The 22835-nt window shown below is 43.3% G+C and overlaps 1 protein-coding gene across 1 annotated transcript; it reads right to left on the reverse strand.

Annotated features, from left to right (window-relative positions):
* Positions 1–21180: 21180 nt before the first annotated feature.
* On the reverse strand, positions 21181–22236 carry LOC115462022 (taste receptor type 2 member 7-like). The gene has a single exon (XM_030192070.1). It carries the CDS (start codon positions 22234–22236, stop codon positions 21181–21183), a length of 1056 nt encoding a protein of 351 aa, XP_030047930.1.
* Between the last annotated feature and the right edge of the window lie 599 nt (positions 22237–22835).

The following is a 22835-nucleotide window of genomic DNA, read 5'->3' on the forward strand; positions in this document are numbered from 1 at the left end:
CTCGCCCAGCGTCTTACTGATGGTTTTGTAGCCCATTCCAGCCTTGTGCAGGTGTATGATCTTGTCCCTGACATCCTTAGACAGCTCCTTGCTCTTGGCCATTTTGTAGAGGTTAGAGTCTGACTGATTCACTGAGTCTGTGGACAGGTGTCTTTCATACAGGTGACCATTGCCGACAGCTGTCTGTCATGCAGGTAACGAGTTGATTTGGAGCATCTACCTGGTCTGTAGGGGCCAGATCTCTTACTGGTTGGTGGGGGATCAAATACTTATTTCCCTCTGCAGAATGCAAATAAATTCATATACTTTCCACAATGTGATTTTCCGGATTTAATTTGTGATGTGCTATCTCTCACTGTTACCAATAACCTACCCTTCAATTATGGGCTGCTCATGTCTTTGTCAGTGGGCAAACTTACAAAATCAGCAAGGGATCAAATACTTATTTCCACCACTGTATATATCTATATCTGAGCTAGCTGATCTTCCAACCAGGCTAACCCTCAGGAAGACAGACCGAAAAAGCCTGCTGAACAAAGTGTGCCTTCAAAAGTCTCTTAATCTGAACTATGGGCTGCACCTCCCTAAGTTCCTGTGACAAAGCATTCCACAGCCTAGGCTGAAAAATAAAAAATGCCCCCTTACACATAGCTACAAATGGGCACATGTCAACCGCCAGCATCTGCAAAAAAGTTCCGTTCCAGAACACAACATTCTTCCTGGTACATATGATACTAATAACTTCTGTAATGTTGATGGAACACCAATATCATAAACTTTGTGAGTTAAGACTAGCACCTTAAACTGCACCCTATAATAATCTGGTAGCCAATGATAACGTATGCATAGCAGAGTTACTTGATTATACCTTTGCAAACCTCCCAACAGGCGAATCGTCGAGTTTTGCAAGGTTTGCAGCTTGTGCAGTTCAACTTGTGGAATAGCAGACAGCAACGCATTAGCATAGTTAAGTTGAGACATGAATAAACTATGCAAAAGAGTTAGAAAAGAGTTTTAGCCTTCTTTATCGATGCTTTGCATCTAGCTTGACAGTGCTTACATTGCTTCTTACTTTCTTCATTCAGATCCTTTTTCCATTTTTTGAAGGATGTTCTTTTGATTGTAATAGCCTCTTTCACTTCACCTTTTAACCATGCTGGCTGTCGTTTGCTCGTATCAGGTACCGCATACAGTTCAAGCTTCTCCTTCTAACCTACAAATGCACTCAGTCCACAGCCCCTCATTACCTCTCTACCCTCATCTCCCCTTATGTTCCCACCCGAAACCTCCGCTCACAGGACAAATCCCTCCTCTCAGTACCCTTCTCCACCAGCGCCAACTCCAGGCGCCGCCCTTTCTGCCTCGCCTCACCCTATGCTTGGAATAAACTTCCTCAGCCCATTCGCCAAGCCCCCTCCCTGCCCATCTTCAAATCTTTGCTCAAAGCCCACCTCTTCAATGTCGCCTTCGGCAACTAACCTTTATGTCTCTATTCAGGAAATCTAGACTGGCCCAATTTGACTGCCCTATTTGACTGACTGTACATTTGTCCTTTAGATTGTAAGCTCCTTGAGCAGGGACTGTCCTTCTCTGTTAAACTGTACAGCGCTGCGTAACCCTAGTAGCGCTCTAGAAATGTTAAGTAGTAGTAGTAATACGTGACATACATCTGGTCTTGGCTTCCACAATGGTATTTTTAAACAATGTTCATGCCTGATTTAAAGTCCTAACTTTTGTAGCCAATCCTTTTAGCTTCTTTTTAACCATTTTTCTCATTTTGTCATAGTCGCCCTTTCAAAAATGAGATACTGCTACAGTAGATTTCCTTAGTGACATCACTCCAGATATCAGCTCCAATTTGATCATGCTATGATGACTGTTTCCCAGCGGATCCAACACTGTTACCTCTTGTACCATGCCCTACATTCTACTAAGGACTAGATCTAAAATAGCTCCCCCTCTTGTCAGTTCTTGTACCAGTTGCTCCAAGAAGCAGTCATTTATTGCATCTAGGAATTTTACCTCCCCAGTGCTCCCTGATGTAACATTTATCCAGTCAATATTGGGATAATTGAAATCACCCATTATTATAATGTTGCCCAACTTGCCATTAATGTTTACTGTCATATTAGAGGTAACTGAAAAAGAGGTAAACTTTCAATAAGAATTTGCTTTGTTTCTTTCCTGGTTTTAGTTGCAAAAACTGTGTGTGTGTATATATATATATATATATATATATATATATATATATATATATATATATATATATATATATATATATATATATATATATATATCCAATGCCTATAAGGAAAAAGCGATGTAAAAATCAAAAAACAAACCAAAATCTTGAGCAATTTACCAGTATCGTAGCAAGCAATAAATGTACCATATATAATTGTTACCTCTTTTTCAGTTACCTCTATTATGACACTTAGTAAACATGAATTATTGAATGAAGTATACACACAATTAGAAAAATATTTTATTTATTAGCCATTACCATCAATCTAAATGTACTGCTCTACATATAGATATCTCAAACGTAATTGATTATTATTATTAGCTGGTGCATAAGTTCACAAAAATACACTAAATATTTATTCAATCATTGTTCCATAAATCTATCTGTTTTTCAACCATTTGTACTGTGCATATAGATAACTCTTTAGTAAGCTCTAGGATATGACACATGTTTATATTTGTATGCAACTATCTTGTCTGAGAAATGTGGGTACACCTTACTATATATTTGGGGTTTTGCTATTACTTATCTTTTAATTTTTCATTATTATTATTTTTTATGAGTGTTTATGGATATCTTTGGTATACATGTATTAGTTCAGAGCCTTATTATTATGTTTGTAGTTATTTTTGTAGTAGTTTTCACAATATGGATTCTTATATACAAAGGCATCTATTTGATTACTTATTGTTAAGATAAAGCCACAACAATACCCTTGTATATAAATAATTCTCAATGCTGCTTCTTTATGACATTTTCTTTTAAATAATAAGAAAATCATTTTATTAATGTTGTTCATTAATAACATATTGTCATAATGAAGAAATATTGTTAACATTTTATTATGATTATTTACATTTTTTATGTTTCGTTGTTAGACCCCTGAGGCAGGCATTGTTCTACGCCGAAACACGGCCCGTGTCGGGCCATTTGTCAATAAAATACTCCTGTTGTCCCAGTCTTGAAGGCCCAGTGTTGCTTTTTTTGTTTGTATATGTTCTGTGTATGCTGTATACCCTCTCTTTTTGTTCTGTCCATCCTTTTGGAACAGGTTCCCCCTTTCGCAGAATGTTGCCTAGTTCCTAACGTAGGAGCTCTGCCTGCCTCTGGGGTCCTTTGCATAGAATGGGAGCCAGTGGCGTTCCTAGGGGGGGGGGCGGTGGGTGCGGTCCGCCCCGGGTGCACGCCGCTTGGGGGGTGCCGCACGCCTGTCCTCCGTTGTTCCATGCTTCTTCTCTGCCCCGGAACAGGCATGGAACAACGGAGGACAGGCGCGCGCAGCACTCCCCCAGCGGAGTGCACCCGGCAGGGGGGTTCCTTCACGGGGGTGTTCTTTCGTCGGGGGGGGCGCGCTGCATCGGGGGGGCGCTGCACCCGAGTGGCAGGGCGCATCGGCGATCCACCCCAGGTGCCAGCCCCCCCAGGAACGCCACTGTGGGGAGCATTTCTGAAAATACTACCCTGGAGTTTAAATTTGGCTTCCCCAACCTCCCTCCCACATTTTCCTATGTCATTGGTACCCACATGTACCAAGACAGCTGGCTCCTCCCCAGCACTATCTAAAATCCTATCTAGGTGACACGTGAGGTCCTCCACATTAACACCAGCCACATGTCCAACAGCCACACAGCTATTTACATGCCTAATGATCAAATCATCAACTACAACAGTTGTCTTAACCCTTCCTGGGCAAAAGCTCCTGGAGACACATCCTCAGTGTGACAGGATATTGTATCCCCTGGTGAGCAGGTCCTGGCTACAGGATTACTTCCTGCTTCACCAGGGTGATATTCTCCTTGTAGGAGACCTCTCTCCTCTAAGGCAGCACAGGGGTTGCTAGACTGGAAGTGTGACTTTTCTACAACATCCCTCTAGGCCTCCTTTATGTACCTCTCTGTCTCCATCAGCTCCTCTAAGTCTGCTACTCTAGCCTCCAGAGAACAGACTCATTCTCTGAGAGCTGGGAGCTCTTTGCATCGAGCACACCCATATAACCTCTCACCAACTGGGAGATAATTATACATGTGGCAATCAATGCAAAAGACTGGATAGCACCTGTCTTACTGCTGGACTGAATATTATTGATTTGTTTAATTAAAACCTTTTAAGGTACTAGGGATATTAATTTAATATAAAGAGCCTTAAGATTATATGGTATATTGTGTGATTTATTTAGTGTTTGCTTCTCAGAAAGTAATTAAATACAATTAAAACTCTGTAATAAAATCTCCCCTCCTGTTATTATAATTAGAATAACCGACTATAAATTAAGTCTATAAATAAACAGATGTGCTAGGAGAGAGCAGGAGTTGGGCAGGGTAGGTGGGAATGAAATGCCATCTTTAGGCAATCTGTCAATGCTGTAGGCTGTGGCAGATAAAGTTTTAAAACTATGAGGGAAAGAGTATAGAGACTAGTTAATAAAGTTTGCTTTAAAAGCAATCAATAATCCTATAATTCCTCTTTTAAACTCCAATCTTTAGATCACAAAAGCACAGAGTAAGAAATGTTCATGCACCCAGGAAAATATCCTCTTCTCTTAGAACTTCTCAGAAAGAAAGATAATGAATCACCCTGCTAGTAACATTTTGGTATGCAAGAGATAGTTTTGTGCATTTTAAAATATGAAAGGAGGGAGAGAAGTGGGTTGGTGGCTATGGGGAACATTTTTAAAAGAGGGAAGAAAGGGGATCTAGCAGCACATAAAGGTATTTTTGTACATTTAAGTCGTAGAGGCAGGGCCTGGTGACTCCATAGTAGCTCAAGGTGAGTTACACTCAAGTACACTAAATACTACCGACACTCTAGTACAGTGGTTCTCAACCTTTTTTCAGTTGGGACACATCAGACGATGCTCACATATATGACACACTGCATATTTGACCTTCAGAGACCTTTGGTCTGATGCAGTATAGAGCAGTTCTTATTAATTAAATTTAAGATTGTCAGACTTAGGATTTATCGATCCTTCTATCTTTTATATAGGAAGTGCAATATTATGGAACTCATTACCTGCTGAAATTAGACAAATTACTTCTGTTGTGCAGTTCAGGTGCAAGCTTTTGGAGTTTGATGAGGTTGCATGTTTTATTCTAGTCAGCATGATATGTATTTTTCTTTTGTTGTGCATGTTTATGTTATTAAGATTATTGTAGATGTTGCAATTGTAACCCACTGTCAGGGAGGGAGTGGTATAGCGGCAGGTATCCCTAAGAACACTCCTTCACTGAGGTTACATTTTAGCCACTTTATGGCAGGTGGCGCTAACCTGCCATGTCATGGTGAGTCAGAGGGGTAGGGCTCAGGTAAGGAGGTAGTTAAATTCCCTGAGCCAGAACAGTTCAGGGAGATACTGAAGCAAGAAGCTTCCCAGGGTGAGACCCCAAGGCAAGAGGTCTCTGGAAGGGAAGGTCCTGAGGGAAAGGATCCTTCCAGCATGTCCTGTTTGCTGTAGTAGCTGGGAAAGGTCTGGAGAAGTGGAGTGGCCCTCAGTTGACATTGGGGCTCATTTTCAAAGCACTTAGCCTTCCAAAGTTCCATAGAAACCTCATTGTTACCCTGAGTTTGTCTGAAGAAGAGGTTCCAGAAAGGTAGGAGAAATTCCTTGGAACCTATGTTAAGAGACTCTGAGAAGTAACTATTGAGCATGTGAGAGCAGTGTCTGGGACAAGCTACAGGGGCCCTGATTCATGAGGGAATCAGTGTATGGTGAAGTGTGAAGCCTATTGGGGACAGAGTACAAGGACTGAATTCGAGAGACTTTATTGAAAGTGCAGAACCTGTGGAGAAACAAGCCTGTTTATTTTTCCCTTTATACAAAAATAATGCTTTCCTTTTGACCTTTTCACTACCTTCTCTCTGTATTTTATGAGGAGTCCAAGCCACATAGATCAAATGTAGGACATTTCTCCATGGAAAGCACCATACAAAAAAATATTCTCATGTCATCTGAAGAGTAGCAAAATACATCTCTCCACTACCAAGCACATTATGAAATAATACAGAACCTGAAAAAAACTCTAATTACATGTAGCAAACATGACGTACAACAGTAGCAGTAATTCATAAAATTCAAACCGCATGAACCCTACCTATGCATCAGCAGCAATAAAAATATTATACTGGGCCCTAGAACACCAACATACCTTCTACTACTGGTAAAACAGAACAAATGGGACAGCTACAGAATAGATCTCTACACAGAAGCCAAATGCCCACAGAATACCATACCTCAGTCACATGCAAAAACACAGACAGACCCTCACCAAATAGAGGTCAAGGGATCACAAATAATAGAGATATAAAGACAAAATTTGAACTGGGGACCCCAAGAAGTCATACTAGGCATGTACCACAACATGGGAGAAATAAAAATGCATTTCCTCTTATACTGAACATAATACAAAGATATCCACGATGTACATTTCCCAAACTCGCATAATCTGGCCAATAAATTCAAAAGAAAACTTTTTTCCACCTATGTTGTCTGGACATTTTATTTTTCCTTGTTGCGCCTTGTAAACCTGGGCAAGTCACTTAACTCTCCATTGCCCCAGGTACAAAATAAGTACCTGTATGTAATATGTAAACCACTTTGATTGTAATCACAGAAAGGCGGTATATCAAGTCACATCCCCTTTCCCTTTTTCCATCAAGTTGGTCCTGGTTTTCCTTTTCTGTTCTTCTGCCTGTCTCCTACTAACTCTCTTTCCAGGGGCTGCTATCCATTTGTCATTTTTTTTCTCTCCTCCTGTCTTGTTCTATTTATTACATCTGTCTGTGCCATATTCATCTTTCCCTTTTAGTTCTTTCTTCCCTTTCTGCTTTTCTTGTCAACTCAGATTTCACCCACTTTCTCACCTTGAGTCCTCCATCTTCTTCTTTTCACTTTTCAACTACCTATCAACTTCCCATCTCCTTCTCTCACTCCCTGGCTCTCCTAGTTTCCATCTCACTCCTTCCCTGACCTCCTAATCCTTTCTACCTTTCATCTAATCCCCATTACCACATTTTTACCCTCCGTATTCCTCTCACTCATTTGCTTGAAAACTCCCCATGAACTCTCTCTTATGTTTCCCCAATTCCCAGTTTCTCCCCTGAATGAATGCCCCTCAAAACCCCCCACCAACCCCTGGACCTTCCCCAACCACCAATGAGATAAGATAGCCCTTTGGGATGCAGGGGGCTTGTTCCTATGGGGTTGGGCAGGCCTTGTGATGGGGGGCTTAAGTCAAAAGGGGTGGCCAGACACATGTGGGGACCCTCTTCTTGTAGCACAATGTTCCTGGACAGTAAAATAACCCCAGCAAAAACGGGGGATATTTTGCCATGTGTTTTGGGCCCTAACACAACTTGCGGTGTATTGCCACAAATTGCATTAGGGTATTTATATAGTAATTGATGCAAAACATACATTGCATATTTTGAATCTCATTATTACCCAACCCATGGTGACTTAAATATTGCTGAGGTATTTTTTAATCAAGCAGCATTAGGGCTCTTTAGGTCACGTTATGGGCCAAATAATATGCATTAAAGCCCTAATGCCACTTAATGATTCCCTCCCTTAAAGGAACAACTCAAAGTAGTGAAGTGTTTCTCAGATGACATCAAGGTGACTTTTGGAATAGATAAAGGTTCAAAGGGAACCTTCTATAATGGAAAACTAAGACAAACAGAAAACGTCCGTCTGACATTAGGTTGCACTATAAAAGTGCTTGCAGAAAATTGTATATAAATATTCAGGAGTAAAAGAAAGTGTAACAATCCAGCACAAATAATTAAGAGAAAAGATCAGCTAAGAATATTATGGAAGACTGAAACTGAAATTAAAAAGTGCTTTAATTGCAAAGAGTAAGGTAAAAACCATAAATCCCAGTTCTCTCATGCGGCTTTAAAATCGTAGACCACATACGTAATTATCTTTACCTCATGGGTTTGGATGAGTTTTCATGTTCTTACATCCATTTTTTAATCTATAGTGTATGCTGAAACTGAACATGACAAGAGTTGAAACAGAAATTGGTCTTATATAAATACAATATACATTCAGTGCTACTTTATAGGCCTTCAAGCATACTTAACAGCATCAACAGACCCAAATAATCAGAGTACTGAAGTACAAAAGCAAATGGCACTAAGTACTAAAAATACCTTCAACAATTAACGCTAAGTTCTTTGCATTTATTGGGTCTTAATGTAGGGGTGAGGTTGCACTACTTGAACTGATGTTCACCCCTTGAACTGACGTACCTTTTATACTTGGACTTTGAATATATTTTTGTGTTTTAACCAAAGAATCAGAGTTCCTCTACTGAGCCTAAACTAAAAACCGTACAGCTTGAACTTGTTAATAGTAAAACCTATTTGTTAACCAGCAGCTAGATAACAATTTGTAGTAGTCAGCAATTAGGGCTTGTAAGGGAGACAGCTGGCTCTGTCAGTGCAGTCTCGTGATCAGTACACAGAGGCTGTATTATGTGGATGTGCTGAAACAATATAATAAGTTACATTTTCTTGCAAAGTAACATTTTCTGTGAAACTGATGTATTCTTTCTCTGTGAGAACTACAGAACTACTAAACTGTACTTGTACTGCGCATGTGCTTGTACTGCGCATGTGCTTGTGTGATGTATGGCGTGCGTTATGCGCATGATCACTAACGATGTATAAGAATGAGTGTCAGATGACGCTCGGGGCGCAGTATCCTGAGTCTGAACTTAGTACTGTGTCAGCTAGCTAATAAAAGTTGCCTTGCTTTGGAAGTCAGCGTCTCAGCCTCCTGATTTACTTGCTGATCAGTCCGGTTACATTTGGCGAGCCAGCCAGGAGGCGGGGCCAAGGATATTTCCTCCCCTCCCTGATAGTGGCACGGCTGAGCCGAGACTGACGGTTCTCTCCAGCTGACCGGAGAGTGCGCACCGCTGAGTTCAGCGTCTGGCCGCTGTGAGAGAATTGCGCAGGGCTGGGTAGCCTGCACAAGGGGTGGAAGATCCTAGCAGGACAACTTTTTGGGTCTCCGGAGACTTTTGAATCCTGCAGCAGAATCAGGCGAGTATACTCGGGGTTGCAGCTGACCGACCCGGTAAAGGGTCGAAGAGGGGCTTGATCACCCCCTTTGCCAGTGACGAGTAGGGACTAGGTCCCGAAACCCACTAGGCTCCAGGCGGAGACGGGAGGACGGGTTTCCTGTAAGTGTGAAAGCAGAGTGATTGGCCCTGTGGTTTCAAGCCGGGCGACCGCGTCTTGGTCAGGGCGAGTGTTGAACCTTTTGTGTCTGGTGGAGTGGGACCCCTTACCCCTCTGCTATCCTTTACCCTCCTTCTGTCTGTCTACTGTTTATTTATACCTTATATGTGTGTAAACAAAGAAACTGACACCTATTATAAAGAAGAATAATCAAAAATTTTTATTTTTTCAACTGTCCTCCCTTGGACAGAGGCAGCATGAGAACATCACACTGGAAGCAAAGTATACTTACGGAATATATTTTTAGCAGTAATACAAATATATATGTTTGCTCAGCAGTAATACAGAGGTATATGTTTGCTTTGCTTAAGATACATATATTCTCCTCAGTTTAAATACACTTACATTCGTGCTGCACCCCCTCCTGCACGTCAGCAACCCTTTTCTTTGAAGCCTGTTCTCACATTTCTTATCTATAAATGAAAGCAAGCAACATTCCTTCTACTACCTTGCACAGACTTTCTCCTCCGTCTCTACTTCACTGCCCAGGGCTTCATAGCTCAAGGCTATTTCCATGACAACCATATTATTTTCACAGGTTTGTGACTCATATCTCTTTTGCCTTAATACTTGCATTTCACTGACCATAGGAACTTTCTTTTTTTCCTCATTATATTCAACAAATCCTCCCTTGAACCTTGTAAAGCAAGGTTCACCAAAATTTCATGGTTATAGTTTTCATCACTGTTAGACTGGGCATCATCCTATAAATAGGCAACACCTCAGGCCGTCATGGCAATGACAAACATTTTCTATCAAACCATAGAACTTTCGGGAGTCATCAGTAACCCAGGACAGTTTGGTTCATAGTCACTGGTGTCAGGCATTATATTTTGTATCTGAGTTACCATGGTCATTTTCAATGAATCTTGACATGCTTGTCTGCAGCAGCCAAGCAAACAAGGCAAACAACATAATAAGAGTCCTGCAACACATATGAAAACAATGCATCCAGTCACAATCCCTCTTAACCATGGACCTAATCCTCCAAACCAATTTTTTATGGTATCCCACCATGACGTGTCTAATATTCCTTCATAATCACTTACTTGAGTTCTTGCTAGAGAAAGAATGCGCTGCATTGCATTTTTCACTATTATTGATTTCTGATAACAGTACAACATGAGGTATCATTAATAAGTTCACAAACATCATCATCAATCTGCCTTTGTAGGGCGGTTAAAGCAATGTCCAATTCATGGGTAACAACATGTAATAATGATTGTAATTGTCTAATTAACATTCCTAATTCAGCAGTGGGAGCTGGTTCTGCAAAAGGTATCCAAGATGTTGTAGTGTTGCTGCGGCAGCTTCAGAGCTCTGGTATGAAGGAAGCTGTTTTTGAAATTCCTCGTCTGCCTTCATGCATGCTGTTTCACGCGTCTGTGTCTCAATTTTCATTTTATCAGCATGGTATAAGTCTGCTGCAACCATGAACAGATTTAAAACATGTAAATGTTTCTGTAAGGATTTTCCCTTTCTGTTTTGTTGTATGTATTTTAAAACAGACAACAGCTGAGTACTTACAAATGAACCAGCACCTGGCCATGATAAAAATAAATCCTGTGAGGCATATCCAGCCCATTTCTCACAGACCTTTTGAATAACGGGTGCCTCAAAGGGAAAAGTATCCTTAACATGCACAAGGGGTGAGCAATTCTTTCGGCTATCTACATACAAAACATAAGGAGTGATAAATGTTTCTCCCTGACCCTCTGCAGCGGGTTGAGGAAATGGTTCCTTTTTAGACTGAAAAGGTCTCATGATGTAATAACAAACAATACCTAAGCTAGCAAAATACACAGCAAACAATAATATAGATAATGAAAGATACAAGAATAAAAATAAAAAAGCAATTTTTCAAAAGACTTTGCTTCAAGATATACTCACGGTTCAGCTGATTGACAGTCTATAACCTACTCAATCCAGGCTGGCCATTTCTGGAGATCATGGGAAAGAAAGTCACACGATTACCAATCCAAAAACTTAATCAGAGCGACGGCAGCCGCGTCCTGCCGCGGTCGCCAATTTGTTTATTTACACCTTATATGTGTGTAAACAAAGAAACTGACACCTATTATAAAGAAGAATAATCAAAATATTTTTATTTTTTCAACTGTCCTCCCTTGGACAGAGGCAGCATGAGAACATCACACTGGAAGCAAAGTATACTTACAGAATATATTTTTAGCAGTAATACAAATATATATGTTTGCTCAGCAGTAATACAGAGGTATATGTTTGCTTTGCTTAAGATACATATATTCTCCTCAGTTTAAATACACTTACATTCGTGCTGCACCCCCTCCTGCACGTCAGCAACCCTTTTCTTTGAAGCCTGTTCTCACATTTCTTATCTATAAATGAAAGCAAGCAACATTCCTTCTACTACCTTGCACAGACTTTCTCCTCCGTCTCTACTTCACTGCCCAGGGTTTCATAGCTCAAGGCTATTTCCATGACAACCATATTATTTTCACAGGTTTGTGACTCATATCTCTTTTGCCTTAATACTTGCATTTCACTGACCATAGGAACTTTCTTCTTTTCCTCATTATATTCAACACTACTATCCTTTGGCACCACCGGATAGGATGGGCGGGGGTGGGTCTACACCTTTGGATTTAATGACTGAGCACTTTAGCGAAGTGTTCGACCAGAAACAGTGTTCCAGGGCAGGGATGATACAGCGCTGTCAGTTTATGTGGCCTGGATTAGGTCGGTCTGTCGACTGGCCGCCAGAGGGCACCTTTGCCTATGAAAAAGTTGCTGCTGTTCAGAACATTGTTATAGTTGATGGTAACCCCAGATGTCTGGAGGATATCCCGTACATGGAGGGGTGGGCGGATGTGGTTCGGAACCCGCCAGTATGGGCCCAAAGTAAGGTGGAGAAGGCAGCCTTAATGGTGGTGGCCCAGAGAAAAAGCCAGAGGCCCAAGTTGAAATCCAGATCCCAGTCCCTACCTACGGCAGTTGGGGGGGGGGGGGTGCTGATGGTCGCTGTGAGGTTAGGCCCACCAGTTCAAAGAAGGTTGTCCCCGTCTTGGAGAAATCGGAGGAGGAGGATCCCATGCCTGGCCCGGCGCCGCCCCCTTCTAGCCCAATCTATCCGGACCTTACTGAATTAAGAAAGGGGGGAGGGGACATTGGGCCTAAATCCCAGGAAGGGAATTCAGACAGCCCACATTCACCTGATCAGTCAGAATTCCCAGTAGACCAAAAGCCCTCTAGGAAAAGCCAGAGAGTTCTCAAGGAACCCACCCGCTACCCTGCCACGAGTCCAGTTATAGTTTCATCGGACCGCAGAACCGCGGCCGACTTGTATCCCATCAGAGAAGCCATGGTACAATTACCAAATCCTGAGGATCCAGACCATCCGATTGAGTCAGTTGTCTATAATCATGTTCCTTTCTCGAGTTCGGACCTTCTGAATTGGAAAAATCATGGGCCCACATATGAACAGAAACCTGAGCAGCTTATCGAATTAGTGGAGGGCATAATATTTAGCCACAATCCAACCTGGTCTGACTTGAGGCAACTGAGTTCCCATATATTAACTACTGAAGAACGCCGACAGTTGCAACAGAATATGGAAGAGGCAGTTTGGCAGGCACATCCGAATGAACCAGATTTGGCCAATTGTGTCGCTGCCCTGGTGCCCACTACCCAGCCCGAATGGAATCACCGAACTCCAGCAGGCCGAGAGTCCTTACGTCAATATCAGCAGGCCTATTTGGCAGCCTTGAAGAAGGGAAAGCGGAAAATTACCAATATGGGAAAGATTCATGACATAATACAAAAGAAGCATGAAAGCCCAGGTGATTTTCTGGAGCAGCTTATGGATGCATATCGAAAATATAGCCCGATAGATCCTGAGGACCCAGCTAACCGTCCGATGATAGTAATGAGTTTTGTTACCCAAGCAGCCCCAGACATTAGAAAGAAGTTGCAGAAGACCGAGGGGTTTGAGGGCATGAATATAAGTCAATTGAAGGCGATGGCCGATCGTGTTTTTGGATATCGAGATCAGGAAGAGAAGAGTGAGGCCCAAAGAGAAGCAAGCAGACAGATGCGTGAGAATGCTATCTTGCTAGCTGCTGCACTGGAAGAACACTGGGGACAAAGCAGAGGAGCGGCCGCACCGGAAGAACGCAGGGGACAGTACAGGGGCAGGGGTCGGAAGTTTCCCCTAGGGAGGAACCAGTGTGCATACTGCAGGCAAGAAGGCCATTGGAAAGCGGAGTGTGGAGAAAGAGGGCGAGGCCGGGGACGCTCGGAGCAGCAGGAGTGGCAGATGGCTGTGGATGCTGTTCAGGCACATACAGCATGAAGACACCGGGAGGGGAGAGTCCCCACTGACCCTCTGGCGGAACTTCGGGTGGGGATGCAACAAATGAGAGCCCTGTTAGATACAGGGGCCCAAAGATCTGTCATCACTACAGCAATAGCCCCCGAGACCAAGGAAACCATACTGATAGTGGGGGCTTCGGGGAAATCCCTTACTGCGCCTCTGTTGAAGGAACGTCAAGTCCAAATTGGAGGGAAAACAGTCTCTCACCAGTTCATACATATACCTGGGTGTCCCGTTCCTCTTATTGGACGGGACCTGTTAAGTAAATTGCAGGCCACTCTGAAATTTAAACCCACTGGGGAAGTTGAGGCCACTTTTGAAGAGCAGCCAGTATCCCTTATTTGTCCTGTCCAGGAAGAGTGGCGATTACATGCTCCTCTGGTTGTTACCACCGCTGCCAGTCGATATACAGAAGATACTGCATTTGCACAGCAGAGGAGGACTCTTATGGCGGGAGTACCTGGGGTCTGGGCAGAATTGAATCCCGGAGGACTGGCTGTAAACGCCACCCCTATTTGGGTCGAATTAAAACCCAATGCTCAAATTGTTAACCAGGGCCAATACAGTATACCTTATGCTGCTTGACATAGTATGCAATCGCACTTGCTGAAACTCCTCCAACAAGGAGTCTTGAAATCTACCAGATCAACCTGGAATACCCCATTACTTCCAGTCAAGAGGCCAGGGACCCCTGAATACCGACCTGTTCAAGACCTGAGGAAAGTCAATAACCAAGTTGTGGATATAGTTGCTCTTGTACCTAACCCTTACTCCATTCTAGCCCAAGTGCCGGCCCAAACCAGGTGGTACAGTGTCATAGACTTAAAGGATGCTTTCTTCTCCATACCTCTTGCTGAGGAGAGTCAGCAGTTCTTTGCTTTCACATGGGAGGACCTACAGACCGGAACTAAACAATTCACCTGGACCCGATTACCGCAAGGTTTCAAGAATTCGCCCACTCTGTTCGGGGAACAACTCGCCCATGATTTGAAAACGTATCAGACTGAGTATGGGCCTGTTGTCCAGTATGTGGACGATCTGCTGGTAGCCAGGGAAACATACACTGATTGTGCAGAGGCAACCGTTCATCTTCTGAAAACTCTGGAAGCGCAAGGATACCGAGCTAGTCGGAAGAAAGCGCAACTGTGTGAAATCGAGGTTGAGTACTTGGGATTTCACCTCCGGGAAGGTACCCGGAGGCTCGGTATGCCTCGTACTCAAGCTATTTGTAACCAGCCCATACCAACAAACAAGAAGGAACTGTGGGCATTGTTGGGAGCAGTAGGTTACTGCTGAATATGGATCCTCAATTTCGCTGTTTTGACCCAAGACCTGTATGCCAAACTGAAAGGACCTGAACCCGAGGCCCAACCCTTCCAGTGGGAAAAACACGAATTGAAGGCCATAGCCGATTTGAAGAAGGCCCTTGTATCCCCCCCAGCACTTGGACTCCCAGACGTAACGAAGCCTTTCCACCTGTTTGTAGATGAGAAGAAAGGCCTGGCACTTGGGGTACTAACGCAAACAGTCGGTACTTGGCAACGACCAGTAGCATACCTTTCTAAAGGCATGGACAATGTAGCTAAAGATTGGCCGGGATGTCTACGGAGCATAGCTGCTGCTTGTTTACTGATCAGAGAAGCCCATAAGCTCACCTTTGGCCAAACGCTACTCGTAACCGCCCCACATACCATCCGGGGCCTATTAGAAAGCCATGGACCCCATTGGATGACTAACTCCCGGTTAGTCAAGTATCAGGCCTTATTGTGTGAGAACCCAGAGGTGCAGATTCAAGATACCACCATCTTAAACCCTGCCACTCTCTTACCAGCTCCCGAACCCAGGTTACACGATTGTGAAGAAGTGATGGGCACTGTCCATTCCAGCAGACCTGACCTTAACGACCAGCCGTGGCAAGGGGGAATTACACTATTTACAGACGGGAGTAGTCAGGTGATAGCAGGGGTTCAACGAGCAGGATATGCTGTTGTGTCAGAGGACCACATAATAGAGGCAATGGCCTTACCACCCGGAACCTCTGCTCAGAAGGCTGAATTGATTGCCCTAACCAGAGCTCTTCAGTGGGCAGAAGGAAAGGTGGTTAACATTTACACTGACTCCAAATATGCTTTCTTAACCCTTCAGGTACATGGGGCATTATATAAGGAAAGGGGATTCCTAACTGCAGAAGGAAAGGGGCTTGCACATGCTACCGAAATCTGTCGGTTGCTTGAAGCGGTATGGAAGCCAAAGAAAGTGGCGGTGATGCACTGTAAAGCTCATACCAGCAGAATGGACCCCATTGTCAGGGGCAATCAGCGAGCAGATGATGCAGCAAAGAAGGCGAGCCAACTTCCTTATTCTTCTGATTCTGGGATGCTACTCCTAATCCATTTACCAACCGAGACACCAACTTATGCTTCATCGGAGGAAGAATGGGCTCGACGGGAGGCACTAGAACTGCGTAACGGATGGTGGGTGCTGCCAGATGGCCAAATATGGATACCTGAGACGTTGGCTTGGACTGTGGTCAAGGGAGCCCATTACCAGACCCACTTCGGCCGAGACGCCCTAGGTCGATTACTTGGAAAAACCTACTATATCAACAACCTGTCCCATTGGACCAAGAATGCTTCTAGTCAATGTATTACTTGTGCCCAGAATAACCCACGGATGGGGCCAGGCCCAGTTCCTGGTAACATCTTACGGGGCACCAGTCCTTTCCAAGTCTGTTAAATTGATTTTACGCACATGCCTCCAGGCAGGGGATATAAAGCTATCCTTGTAGCAGTAAGTACGTATACTGGATGGATTGAAGCCATACCTACACGGACTGAAATGGCTAAAGAAGTCACCTCTTTACTTCTCCATCATCTTCTTCCGAGGTATGGGCTCCCCAAGCAGATCAACTCTGATAATGGTCCTGCCTTTACTAGCGAAGTAACTCAACAACTCAGCATAAGACTAGGCCTCGATTGGAAGTTGCATTGCACATGGAGACCGCAGAGTAGTGGGGCGGTAGAAAGGGCAAATAGATCCCTGAAGAATCAGTTAGCTAAGCTCTGTCAGGAGGCTAAAGCCAAGTGGCCTGATCTCTTACCACTAGCCTTACTACATCTCCAGTGTCTGCCCAGGGCCACCGGTCTCACTCCTTATGAAATGATGTATGCTAGACCACCGCCCTTACCCTCATGTCCCACATCATTGCAGGTCCAAGGTGAGGGTACCCTTGTGCAGCAAATGAATGGGAGGTAGTGCAGGAAATTCAGCAGTACACTGAGAGTGTAAGTCCACTAGTTTTGACTACCCCTGTACATCAGTTTCAGGTAGGGGATGAAGTATGGGTAAAGGAATGGGATGATGCTGATTGTTTAAAACCCAAATGGCGGGGGCCTTCTCTCGTCATTCTAACCACCCCCACTGCTGTTAAAATTGCAGGAACTCCTGTCTGGATACATTGGACCAGAGTGAAACCTGCTGCTGCATCGTCACCACAGGGAAAGTGGACTGCCCATTCGAACCCGAATCATCCTCTGCGGTTGACTCTAAAAAGGAGTCGATAATTGTGCTCCACACATATGTCCAGAAATACAGCGGCCAACGTATAGGCTGATTCTGGATTAAGGAGAGTAACCCTTCACATACTTTTTCCTCTATCTCTTCCCTGCCATCAGATGATAGTCACCCAGTACCTAATTTGGGGGGTCTTCCTCTATAGCTACCCCTGTCCTTCAGTAGTCCACACCCAGACATGCCAGAGTTGTACCTCCCCAGTTCGGAGTGGACCACATACAGGGGGTATTATGTTTGTCGCCCATACTTCTGTTCACAAAGACTGTTGGTTTGCCCCCCCTACCGCCTGCATAGAGGGCAACAAGAAATATTGGATGGGTGATCTTAAGCCCCATGCATATATGTTTGGTTCAGTATGTTCAGGGACGTGTCATACCTGTCCTAAAGGCAGAAAGAGGATTTGTGCCACTTATGCTGGACAGTGGGGCCTATCTGAACGGGGGAGGGAAACAGGACATGGTACAGGAATTATTAGTGAAGAAAGCTGTTGCACGCATTACCCGACCTGTCCCGCCTCCCGCTAAGGGAACCAACAGCAATACTACTTTATATGAATCTGTCGTCCACCTCACTTATGACTTTGATGATGTTTTTAAGCAAGGGAAAAAATTTGTTTATTGATCTGACTACCCGAATAGGCCAGGCACTTAATGTTACCAACTGTTGGATTTGTGGGGGAACCCTGATGGGAGAATCCTGGCCCTGGCGGGGTTCCCCAATGACTCCAGAACAATTAGCGGCCTGGAATTGGACTAGACGCCCTTCATATGTACAGCGAACAGGACAATGGACTCTTAGCTCCCTCGTGATAGGCCATGAATGTATTTCCCGATATCCTGATGACAATTTTACTAGCCCTGTGGGAGACACTCCATGTATATCCATCCTTGCTGTTAATGGTTCCCAGGTACAATACTGGCCGGCAGCTGTCACATGGTAGCCCAGTTCTATAGCCAACAAATCATGTTCACCTTATAACTTTACAGGTACTATACAACTCTTTAATTGTTCTGGGCCTAACCCCTTTCAGGAGTGTCTCAGTTGAGAGGATGCTGGCATAACCCAGGTCTCCGGAGTGCTCGACATTGGCAAGCACCCGATGGGTTATTCTGGATATGTGGGTACAATGCATATGCCTGATTGCCAGGTACCTGGTCAGGCTCTTGCACAATTGGATTAATCTATCCATGTTTCTTCTTATTGCCTCACTCTGCAGCCGCAGATTTAGGTACACCATTGTATGATGATTTGAGTCATCACTCCCGTAGGTCTTTTCCCATAGGAGGGGAGCAGAAGTGGGGTTCTGATGAGTGGCCTCCAGAGCGGATCATAGAGATGTACGGACCCACAACGTGGGCCCAGGATGGGTCCTGGGGGTATCGAACCCCTATTTATATGCTGAACCATATCATACGGTTACAGGCAGTAGTAGAAGTCATTACCAATCATACAGCTGAAGCTCTTGAACTCATTGCTAAGCAACAAACCCAAATGCGAACTGCCATATATCAAAATCGTCTGGCATTAGATTACCTTCTTGCAGAAGAAGGTGGGATTTGTGGGAAGTGGAATACTTCCAATTGTTGCTTGAAGATTGATGATACTGGAGCTGCAGTAATGAATATAGCTACTGACATTCGAAAGCTTGTTCCCGTCCAGAGATGGACATCTATGCTGGGTGATAGTTGGTGGGACTCTATGTTTGGGGGTACTTGGTGAAAGAAATTAATATTTTTCGGGGTATGTCTGTTTGGAGGACTCATCTTTTTACCCTGCTTCTTGTCCTTTGCCCGCCGAGCAATGGAGCGTATTGCTGACCAAAGGGCAGCACTACACATTATGTCCTTGCAGATGTATTCTCCCTTACCTTCAGCGGATTTCGATCAAGAGTCATATGTGGATGAACCATAAATTAAGTTTAAAGTACTAACCTCTCTGTCTCATTACAGATGCCTAACAACTCCTGTCCTACTTGGGACAACGGGCCACCTACACCTTTCCTGGCAAAGACCGGCTACAAAGCGGGGAGAGTCCAATAGGGGCCCTTTTGTCTCAACCCCGGTGAAGACCTCAACGGCCAAGAGAGGAGTCTTAGGGCCATACCTTCCTGAACTTAACTTTTACTCGCAACTATCTGTTATTTGGAACATTCAGACCTCTGGACTTCAATCCTCCACACTACCCATCTTGGACCTGGTTGTGATACTATTCACTTGGACAATTGATAAAGTATCAAAGGGGGGATTGTAGGGGTGAGGTTGCACTACTTGAACTGATGTTCACCCCTTGAACTGACGTACCTTTTATACTTGGACTTTGAATATATTTTTGTGTTTTAACCAAAGAATCAGAGTTCCTCTACTGAGCCTAAACTAAAAACCGTACAGCTTGAACTTGTTAATAGTAAAACCTATTTGTTAACCAGCAGCTAGATAACAATTTGTAGTAGTCAGCAATTAGGGCTTGTAAGGGAGACAGCTGGCTCTGTCAGTGCAGTCTCGTGATCAGTACACAGAGGCTGTATTATGTGGATGTGCTGAAACAATATAATAAGTTACATTTTCTTGCAAAGTAACATTTTCTGTGAAACTGACGTATTCTTTCTCTGTGAGAACTACAGAACTACTAAACTGTACTTGTACTGCGCATGTGCTTGTGTGATGTATGGCATGCGTTATGCGCATGATCACTAACGATGTATAAGAATGAGTATCAGATGACGCTCGGGGCGCAGTATCCTGAGTCTGAACTTAGTACTGTGTCAGCTAGCTAATAAAAGTTGCCTTGCTTTGGAAGTCAGCGTCTCAGCCTCCTGATTTACTTGCTGATCAGTCCGGTTACATTAACATTTGAACAGGGGCCTGGATACACTTTTAAATTTTTGTTTTTAAAATTAATGGTGTGATTAAGGACAAGTAGTGTTACCCTTCATGTTATTTTTATTACATTTGTACCCTGCGCTTTCCCACTCATGGCAGGCTCAGTGTGGCTTACATATTGTATACAGGTACTTATTTGTACCTGGGGCAATGGAGGGTTAAGTGACTTGCCCAGAGTCACAAGGAGCTGCCTGTGCCTGAGGTGGAAATTGAACTCAGTTCCTCAGTTCCCCAGGACCAAAGTCCACCACCCTAAGCACTAGGCCACTCCTCCTTGGTTTTAGTGTCTGCATTATTTAGCAAACACTATTTGTGGTAAATATTTTCAAGAGAGAGGAAATATGCTGTTACATTTGCTCTCTTCTCTTCCTTCTCTGTTGCCTCCAATTTAAAATCTGGACTGCCTGGAAGTCCAGAAGGGGAGGCCGATAGGAGCTCTGCCTGTGAAGTGTTTACATTCTGTAGTGCAAGACTACAATTTTTAAGTAATGATTCCAATTATCATGAGAATGAGCTCTGGGTGATGCTCTTATTGAATGAGATGCAACTACAGTGTACATATATTACCACAGCGCTCACAACAGACCAGTTAAGACTTTTATTAGGATGGCATACAGTTTCAAAACCTCAGAAATATAAGATACATTTCCCACAGCAACACATTTCCACAAAGCAAGTATAAATTAATATAATTCAATATAAGGCCAGCCAAAAAATATTTTCTATAACTAAGGCCTCAAACCATTTTAACAAAGAATGATATTCTTTTCTAAGATGTATGATGGATAACAGAAATATTCAAACAACTTGAGTTATTTTTATAAAATCAGAATCTAAGAGGAAGGAAGGAATAATTTTGCAACGATCACTGTATAGAAACCTAATTAATGGTTTTGGGAGGTATGTCCTCCTGGAGGAAATTTTCCACGATGGAAAATCCTTTCCCAGGATTGTCTGAGCTTAGAATTACTCCAAATCAGGATCACAGAGTGCAGAGAGGGGTAGGCAGCTACCCCAAAGGAAACAACAAGCATCCAGGGGTTTTCTTCAGTCACCAAATCCAACATATCAGAGAGCATGCATATGAAATAGAATGCAGAGAACAGTAAATAAAAGCTTATTACTTTAATAGCAATGAAATGGGCCTCCAGGTTAGGGTTACAAAAAGCCATGGTGTTGCCTTTCATTTGTCTAGTATGATTCCAGAGGGATTTGATCAGCAGAAAAGCTGCCACACAGAATATGAAGAAGGGCAGGGAATATCCGACACATACTGTGGGAATAATAAAAGCATACTTTTTCTGTAGTATCCCACATTCAGCTTTCACCACATATTCTGAGACACATTTGATAGATTTGTTGAGAAGCTCTTTGCATAAATCTGGGGCTAGAGTGCAATTGTTTAGAATGCTGTCGTTTGGCAAGAGATCAGATGTAGAGTTTGTGCGGTATTCCATGTCAAATCCCCAGTATAAAGGAAAGCAGGTGACCAAGGATGCCACAGTGGAGCCCAAGAGCAACCAGGGCAATATCCTAGGAATTATCAGTTTCAGAAAGATGAACAGAGGATGGCTGAAGTTGGCGATCTTGACAACGTACAACACGGAAAGCCAGCAGGCAAACCAGAAACTCAAACGTTCTAGCAATACCCAAAAAAGGGTAAATATGTTAATGGCTGGTACTTGACTAATATAGTTTGGATAAAATGCAAATGCAATCTTCTCCGCCATTATTTCCCATTGGAAGCAGAATCTAGCTGCACCCAGACTGATCAGAACGATGCCTATTGAATTTAGATTTCTGGTCTTCATCCATTCAATGCAATTCATAGTCACAATGAAGCCATTCACCACACTCCCTAGCACTGTAAAAGCAACAGTGATGATCAGTGTGATCACCTGAACCAGGACTGGTGCCTTTCCCCTGGTATAATCCGTCATTCTAGCTCAATGTGTTGAGCAACTTCAGAGGAAATGGCTTGGAATAGCCCCTCTTAAAGTTCAATCATTCTGCTGGTGCTGGAAAAACAGGCAGACCTTATGTGTCAATTAGGAACAAGTGCAAGATGGTTATATTTTACTCTTGAAAGGGACTAAGTTTGAACAGAAATGCAAATGTCAGATGGATCCTGTTACCATCTGCAGAAACACAAACAAATCCTGTTTCTCCCTCCTCCCCCACTATTTAAATAGGTTTTAAAGTTTGTACATGTGGATTTGTATATGTGAGGTGTATATATATATATATATATAAAATATTAGTTGAGATGAATTCTATATATCGAGATGAATTCTATATATGGTTCAAAAAAATTGTTATTCAATTAAATGTCATATGCAAATTTGGGGTGCACCCTGATTTGTGCACATAATTTGGGTGACTTTTGTAGAATTAGGACGACTATACATAGAGGGAGCAATTTGCACCAGCTTTCTTAATTTATAAATGATTTATAAATGATTCAGGGCCCCTTTTACTAAGCCGTGTAAGGCTCTATGTGCGCCCTACAATGTGCCAGAATGGACTTACCACCCAACTA

The sequence above is a fragment of the Microcaecilia unicolor genome, chromosome 2 (genome assembly GCF_901765095.1).
Source record: "Microcaecilia unicolor chromosome 2, aMicUni1.1, whole genome shotgun sequence".
In the NCBI taxonomy this organism is placed as follows: Eukaryota; Metazoa; Chordata; class Amphibia; order Gymnophiona; family Siphonopidae; genus Microcaecilia; species Microcaecilia unicolor.